This window comes from Amphiura filiformis, chromosome 10 (genome assembly GCF_039555335.1).
Source record: "Amphiura filiformis chromosome 10, Afil_fr2py, whole genome shotgun sequence".
NCBI lineage: Eukaryota > Metazoa > Echinodermata > Ophiuroidea > Amphilepidida > Amphiuridae > Amphiura > Amphiura filiformis.
Genome location: NC_092637.1, coordinates 38,615,691 through 38,624,692, shown reverse-complemented (window position 1 = coordinate 38,624,692; position 9,002 = coordinate 38,615,691). Strand labels below are relative to the sequence as shown.

The 9,002-nt window shown below is 33.7% G+C and overlaps 1 protein-coding gene across 1 annotated transcript; it reads right to left on the bottom strand.

Moving 5' to 3' along the window:
- Window positions 1–7,055: 7,055 nt before the first annotated feature.
- Window positions 7,056–8,096, bottom strand: LOC140161843 (uncharacterized). The gene has a single exon (XM_072185138.1). It carries the CDS (start codon window positions 8,094–8,096, stop codon window positions 7,056–7,058), a length of 1,041 nt encoding a protein of 346 aa, XP_072041239.1.
- Between the last annotated feature and the right edge of the window lie 906 nt (window positions 8,097–9,002).

Below are 9,002 nucleotides of genomic sequence, written 5' to 3'. Positions count from 1 at the left end.
TTATACGCATATACCTAACCCTTTACAAAATGATAGGTGAAGAAACCCGGGTATTCGTAGGTAACATGAGCGATTTAACAATATCTATATTAAGTTTAGAGGTTCAAATTTTGATATTATGATAATGAATGAATAAAATAGTAATTTTTAGATCTCTTTCAGATGGTAAGTCCAAATGAATAAGTGCTTTTACCTTAGATCAAAATTTTTTTGATGCTTTTAGCAAGATTTTGAACACTTCATTTTGATATACAAGTAGTTAAACAGCAAATTTACATAATAAATAATTGTTAAATGAATCCGTATATGGGTAATAATATTGTCCGGGGTACCGCTTAAAGTTTTGACAATTAATTTCCATTGGTAGGGACACTTCATTACACATGTCATGTATTATGCTGTATTCGAAGGTAACATTTCAGTATTTGTAGGTAAGAATTAGACTTTTGGTGGATATCGCAATCAAATCTTCATTTTATAAAGCACTTTGAATGTATTATTTTCTTTATGTGCGTTTATTGATACTTTTATTGACCCTATCATGTATATTTAATGTCGGTTCACAGTGGTTGAAAGAGGATTGAAGTAAGAAACGAAGGCACTAAAGTGACTTTAATTTGCTTAATTGCACACAAATCGCTTAAAACCGTTATTGCAGACTTGTGAAGTCCATCTTGGAGTCAGTTACGTCTTGTGGCCTTTCGTTTGAGAGCAACTATAATTAGCGTTATACTAGGGTCCACCACTGTGTTGTCTAGATCATGAGACAATGAGAAAAGTCGTTTTTGTCCATGGTATTCGTAGGTAAACTTAGCAAAAACGTCAAAAGTTACCTTCGAATAAACCAATTTGGACACAAATTACTCAGAAACCAGAAGGTCGGTAAACGTTTAAAATGAAACACACATGACAGCTGACAAATTCAAGTATTTATCCCCTTCTAATCTGATTTTTCTTACAAATGCGCAGACCGTCGTCTATTTCAGTACATATTTTTCAACAATTAAGCCGTATTCAGTTTTGCATGGTGGGCATGTATGTGAATTCGCAACTTTCATTGACATATGATTTGATAGCAAACATACGGGCCTTCGTTATGTACCAAAATAGGCATTGGCATGAATGGCGGTGTTTCACAATACTGTCATGATGTCACATTGTATTCGTAGGTAACATTTGGTTACCGAAATTTACCTACGAATACTTGCTTTTATTGTTGACATTTCAGAAATATTTAAACTCAGGCTATTGAAACTTGGTAGAAATAAAGAGTGTATAACCCTGCACCTATTGCTTAACTATTGTTTACTATTCTCTCAGTTTGTGGAAATGACACAGCTTTTAACATGTATTCGGAGGTAATGCATATTTTTTACCAAACCTACCTTTGTGCCATTTAGAATTTCTGACAGCTAAACACAATAATAAAGATGTCCGAATGCAATGCATTTCAGTATTGGACATATCAAAGCTTGTATCAATTGCGCATTTATTAGTGATTTCCATTTTTTAAAGATATATCTAGTGCTATGAAAAAGTGTATTCGTAGGTAATGTAAAAAATACCACTCAAAAATTATCACAAAAATTCATAATTATGTACAAATATGTGAAAAATTGAACAGGCAATCTTTGAATACACACCTTTCAGGAAATCAATTTAGATTCAATCCAATGATTTCTTTTCATAACTGATTTAGATGTTTTTAAAATACTTTAAGAAATATTTTGAAAAAAAAATGGTAAAAATAGCATGTGTAGGGGTCTCTGTGTCTAAGAAATTCAAAGAAGGGGATCGTATTATATATGGCGCGAAGCGAATGATCAAGGCGAATAAACACAATACACAAACAAATGCCATTTGATTAATACTTTTAAGTTATGGCCCTGAACATGCCGTGTACACTTTTCGTTGGATTCGACCATATACTCGTACCTGTAACAGGTTGAAAGAGATCAGCCCCATTGCCGTCTATTGACCATGACCAATTATGAAATGTTATCTATATTACAAAACATATTATATGGTGCAAACTATTCTTAATTATTGGAGTTAGTTTTGCAATATGAACAATTTGAGACAATTTCGGAGCATTTTTGAGGTTTTGTTCCTTGTACAGCGCAAAAGTTAACATTTGAAATTGTTTCTAAAAATTCAAGAACCGTACTTCACAGATAGGTCAAACTATACTTTTTCTGAATGACCAGCAAGATTTGAGCATTTTTGAAATTTCACCACTGTATCGGGCAGTGTCCCTTTAAAACGAGAATTTGACCACTCCCCCAATGAAATTGTTTACATGCAGCAGATTCGAACTCGGCGCCAAAAGCATTGAAGGTACGCATACTGCAGTTACTGTCCGTTTTCCTATACACAGTACACAGTGCTCTTTCCCATTGACGCGTGACCTCTACAAATAGCCCTACGTTAAAAGTATGGGGATATGACTAGTTAACGTCGCTGTGTGAAAAATAACCGGCCAATATTAAAAGTACTCTTCTAAAGTTCTAGAAAATATAGTTTTTAACATGTCCTAAATTTTTAGCTAATTTAGATGTTTGGAAATATTCGTACTTTGGTGTTTTAGTTAATGTTATAGGTAATAGTACATTGCCTAGTTAACGTCGCTGTGTGAAAAATAACCGGCCAATATTAAAAGTACTCTTCTAAAATTCTAGACAATATAGTTTTGTAACATGTCCTAAATTTTTAGCTAATTTAGGTGTTTGGAGAGGGTCGCACTTTTGTGTTTTAGGAAGGACATGTAAACGACAGATAACACCAAAAATATGAAGAAATTATTTCCAAACCGTGTTAAGTCAACAATCATTATGTTGCTCATTTTCAAGAATGCTGGTTTACAAAAAGCACGCCATTGTCTCATTTCGTGAACAAAGGTACACATACCATTGTTTCCTTTCGTTTCCTTTATAATCGGTTACCCAACTGAAGCTATGAATACCAGCTTTATTGCGATATCGCACATGAAAACAGACACTTGTGCACAACCAGAGAAGATCCGATTTAATCAGTTGAGCTGTTTCAATGAGTGTTATCTTGGTTTAATAGCTTTTAATGGGGTTAAGTCCTGCAAAGGTCGAGATGAATTCTACTGTAGACATGACTGCATCATGGCTCGCTGAATACATTTTATTCGATGTAGAATATTCGATACAAAGTCGTCTTTATTTCGCTGGCGTAGTGCGCGATAGAATATGACCGTTGCTAGGTCAACACGGCTCATGCTTTCTTTGTAGCGAACCACTGACGAAATGAACACAACACAAAGCCTATGGCATATCATAATTCGGAATAGGTGTATGAGCATAGGCTTGAACCGATAACCAATGAATACTAACGTGCACTACATCAGCGAATTTCAGGTATGTTTATCTTCTAAAGTCGTGTTCACACAGTCGGATTTAAGTCACTTAACACCGGTAATAAGTCACTAATACTGGTTATAAGTCGCTTATTACCGATAATAACTCAATAAGTTATATAGTCGATAATCTATTCCCACCAGATATTCGACATCAAATAATAATTGATTTTCCGTCAACAACCATTCGTTAGAAGATAAAATGAATTGTAATAAGTAACGCAGCTGTTATAAATACGCCTAAAGCTTCAGAACTAATAATTATTTTCACAATATTTCAACATAAAAAGAAGGATGATTTATTTACGCGCATTTTGATACCCAATTTGTCCAATTTTGCTCAATATTAACAATACAGCAGTGTTTTGAAAGAAAGATACCCGATTTTGTTGCAGCTATTTGTATTGATTTTAAGTAAGCGCGAAGATAATAGAGAGATTGCGAAATTTACGTGAAACGTGATACGGGAACGCCAACCGCAAGCTACATTAGTCGAAAATCAGTTAGTATGCCCTCTAGAGGGTGAAATCCATTGTGAATTGGTCAATCGTGGAATTCCCGTAAGGCGGTTACGTTGCGGTTGATAGCAAAAAATGACGTTCCAAAATGACAAAAAAAGGCATTACAAAATGCAGAAAAATGATATGTTTGTCGTGTTTTGAGGCAAAGCAAAGTATCCAAATATAACAAGTACAGTCCGACATAAAATAAAATCCATTTTAGGGGTTACAATTTGACTTAGTATAGACCAGAAGAAGTGAACAAATTTCGATTTTTTTTTCGACGCGAATTCGAACGGGCAGATTGCCTATTCATTTGTGTGTGGAGAATGCCGTCCAAAAAGCATCTTGCGAAAAGGCGTTTTAGGCAAGATCGTGTCGTTTTACGGCATAATGCGGTATAATTGTCTTTTTTGGACGGGCAACAGACGTTCGTGCAACGTCATTTTTCGCCATTGCTATTTCGTTGCGTTAAACAGCTGTCAAAGTGTTTTGCTTATGGATACTATTCAGCAAACACCAAAATGTTTTTTAAACATTTTTTTTTAATGCATGTGTTTTTGGTTTTAGTAAATGCTATAGTAAAATATCATTTGGCAAACATTGTATGTACTTAAGTCTGTTATGTTAGAATGGTTTGCAGCAAATGTTTTTCGAATGTTATAAACCTTTTATACCCTTTACCCCAACACTTAGCGTTTTCTGTAATATATTTGTGTTTGCTGGGTAGTAATTGAACTAGGCATATTAAATTATCTATTTTCATTTTGCTTTAAAAAGTAAACAGGGTAATATTTATATGATAATGGGGTTTGTTTCTTGTTGTTCGAATAATATACACCATAGCGACTTCCAAGGCATCCAACACCAAACTTTGTTTAGGTTATATAGACAAATACCATACACGTGTGAACAACAGGCCTACTCATTTTTCAATAGCCTGCAAAACTCAAATATCGCTAATCTGGACTGAATGCTTAGAGCATTTATAGATACAGCCAGTCGTATTTGCATATCAATACCGTGCAAAGTGGGTTCGATGAGAGAAGATGAGAATCTTTTTTCATCTTCTCTGGTTTGATGCACCCAAGGTGAATCAATGGGTGCTTCCTATATCTTTAGATATATTTGTCTCAGCATACCGCCACCATGAGCTTATTGCAATTGCGTTTAGATGTAGTCTCGGGTCAGACTGTATGCGGCTATCACAATCAATCAATCAATCAATCAATCTTTTATTTTTCATCAATCTCATAAAGCATACAATGTAACAACAGAGGTAAATTAAATTATTGCACATTAACAAGTATTGATGAAGGCAGGCACATCACAAGGCCAAGAGGCCTGAAAACGATGTACCACCTTATAACATATAATTATAATTGTACATTAAATAATCAAAACATTAATTATACACAAAAACATAAAAACATACAAAGAACCCATCTTAAGTTATGCAAAATGCAAATTAAAGCAACAAATAATTTAGCAGTGTTTGATAATACATTATGGTGAATTGTGTACAGAGTCGGCAAAAACAAGAAATTATGAGATTTTGAGAGGTATTAATTAGATTTTAAATACCTTATAATGCTATTTTTGAATTCATTTACCCGTTTAGCTTCTTTAATTTCACTTGGCAAACTATTCCATAACCTAGGACCAAGTGTTAGAACATCAGTCATTTTATGGATATCAGTACGATAGTTCTCTTTCTTTCTGGTATTATAATTGTGAATAGACTTCATGTTTATGAACAAATTGTCAAATGATCTTGGTAATAAACTCATATGATATTTGTACATAAAAATACCCAGTTCTTTATTAAATAATTGACATATATTAAGTAAATTGTACTTTTCGAACAGTGGTTTGGTGTGGCAAAGATACGAACTATTTGTGATAATTCTAACTGCTCTTTTTTGGAGCTTCTCAATTCTGTTTAAATTATAGTTATTAGCAGAACCCCACAATACTATACCGTAAGTTAAATATGGTAAGATTAGTGTACAATACAACTGATACAAGCTTGGTTTAGGTAAAAATAACTTTACTTTGTTTAAGACGCCAATATTCCTAGAACAGGTCTTACAAATGTTGTTAATGTGTGACCTCCAAGTAAGGTTTTCATTAAGTGTAATTCCCAGAAATTTGACATCATACACACGTGAAAGTTTGCATCCATCGAGAAATACATTGTGAACTTCAGTTACATTTTTTGTTTGATGAGGTGTTCCAATAAACATAAGATTTGTTTTACTGGCATTTAAGGATAACTTGTTACACTTAAACCAGTTAACAATTTCCTTCAACTCTTTATTTAAATTATCACAAAGCCTTTGAATATTGTTATCAGAAAGAAAAACAGTTGTATCATCTGCAAATAATATGAAAGATAGAAGTTTCGATGTTTCACTGATGTCATTCATAAATACAATAAATAGTAGTGGCCCCAGGATGGAACCCTGTGGCACCCACATTTAACACTGGTATGAGATGAATTTGCTGAATTAAAGGATACATATTGTTTACGATTTGACAAATAGTTTTCGAACCAGTCATATGATACACCACGAAAGCCATAATGGTACAACTTTTGTAATAGAATGTCATGATCAATAGTATCGAAGGCCTTTGAAAGGTCCATGAAGATACTTGCAGTACACATATTTTCATCAATAGCCTTATTTGTATCTTTAATAAAGTCTAATACGGCCATATAGGTAGAATGTTTATGACGGAACCCGTATTGTCTATTGTACAATAATTCTTTGGCATTTAAAAAGTTACTACATCTTTCATGAACAATTCTTTCAAGAATTTTGGAGAAACAAGGCAACACAGATACTGGTCTATAATTACCAAATGATTGTAGGGAGTCTTTCTTGTATATAGGCACTACCTTTGCTATTTTCATGGCATCAGGAACTATTCCTTCTGTGAGCGACTTGTTAAATATGATTTTCAATGGATATACAATTTCATCGGCAACCAATTTTACCACATCAGAGTGATCAGACTTTATTTGATCATAACCTGGACTTTTCTATTACCCAAATTATTAATAATCTTCAGGATTTCATTTTCGTCAGTTGGTTGGAAAAAACAGGTAGAGTTGCTGCTATTAATTAGGTATTCATCAAAATTTTTACCTTGATGTTTTATAGAAGCAGCTAATGAGGGACCAATGCTTGCAAAAACTCATTGAATTTGTTTGCTACTTTAGGGGGGTCAGTATAAGTTTCATTGTTGCTTACAAACTTCTGACAAGATGTCTTTTTCGGACATCTGAGCACCGAATTCAAAATTTTCCATGTATTTCGCATATTAAACCTTTCTTTGTTCAGTTGGGAACTGAAATAATTTTGTTTTGCCCTCCTTAATAAGGAGTTTAACCTGTTACGATACATCTTATATCTTTGTACATTTGCATCAGTGGGTTTTTGGATTTGTTTTTTGAACAGCTTGTTCTTTCTACGAATACATTTCAGCAGAGAATAGGTTATCCAAGGTGCCCTAGGCATCCTATTTTTAGTACGAGATTTCTTAACTACCTTTTTAGGAATACATTCATCAAATACCTCTTTAAATTTATCAATAAACTTGTTGTACGATGTATTAGCATCATGATTTTCACACACATTGGCCCAGTCAACCTTACGAAGGTTATCTTTAAGTGTATCAATGTTTTGAACACTCATATCCCTAATTTCTATGACAACATCATTGGTATCTTTACCATAAACACTTAGGTTTGTAGACACAAATATAGGAAGATGGTCACTTATATCAGTAAGAATAATGCCAGATGTTTGATTTGCATAATTGTTGGTAAAGAAGTTATCAATAAGAGTTGCTGATTTTCTAGTTATCCGAGTCGGTTTAGTTATACTAGGGTATAAAGAGTATGATGTTATAACATCTACAAATTCACCAGTTGGTTTATGAACATCGTCATTAAATAGGTTAATGTTAAAATCACCCATTATATATAGAAGCTTATTTTCCTGACCCGTTATTTTACATAATACTGCATCAATATACTTATTAAACTCATCAATGTTTTGGTCAGGTGGTCTATATACTACACCAACTACAATGTTTTGCGAATTACTTTTTTCAATTTCTATAAACAACGATTCAGTATATTTCAGCTGATTTAGATCATTAATATCATGTCTAACATTATAAGCAATATTTTCGTCAACATACATACACTCTTGTTCCGGCAGTTAACAGTCGCCAAGTATAAGAAGAAAAGTTTAAGATTTTTAAACAATTAATGTTCAAAGGCGTGATTTTGCGCTTAATCTGCAAAGTTTAACGTATGTTAAAAGACTATTAAACTCGAGCGTATAAAGGTGGTTATTTTCTGTTACGTTAAAAGGCGTTAAACTGTGTAATGTTTAGTGGAATTGTACTTTACCTGTTTAACGATACATCTCGCGCCACGGAATTTTAACCAATTATTGTTTAAATGACAAAAGCAAATGGCGGCCACGAGTGAATGCTGGTCGTGCTGCTTATGGTCTCCTGAAACTTCGTTCAAATAGGTAGGTTTGAGTCAATCAGGTTGCACCAAACTCGAGATTCGTTTGATAAGTTATGCATAGACATCGTTGAGACATAAAGGATGGATATTGATGCGTTCATTTGCTAGATTAAACAACGTCATTGGGATTGGCATTCTAGCGATACTGTACTGTTCTACGTGCACGGTACATGTATATCACCAATATGTGTACCGTGATGTTCAGTTTTGGGCATACGCACAATAGCTTACAATGTAGACGAGATGCATTGAAGTATCGGTATGCTGGATACCGTATCGAGTGTGTGAATTTATTAGCGTTGATGTATTGTATTTTAGCATTGTATCGTAATGCATGCGAGAGAGAAAGGCTTACTAGATTTTAATTTTTTACTCGGATACATTGCCCGGATACATAGCGGGTTGAACTGATAAAAAAAAACCAAAATACTTTATGCATGAAATTGTATCTTTGAACGAATCTCACAGTTGACCAAGATCTGATGACTTCAAATCTATCATGAATTATGTTTCAGTATAAAATTTTTAAAAAAAGAAAGAAAGAAAGTCCAAATCATAATTAAATCCA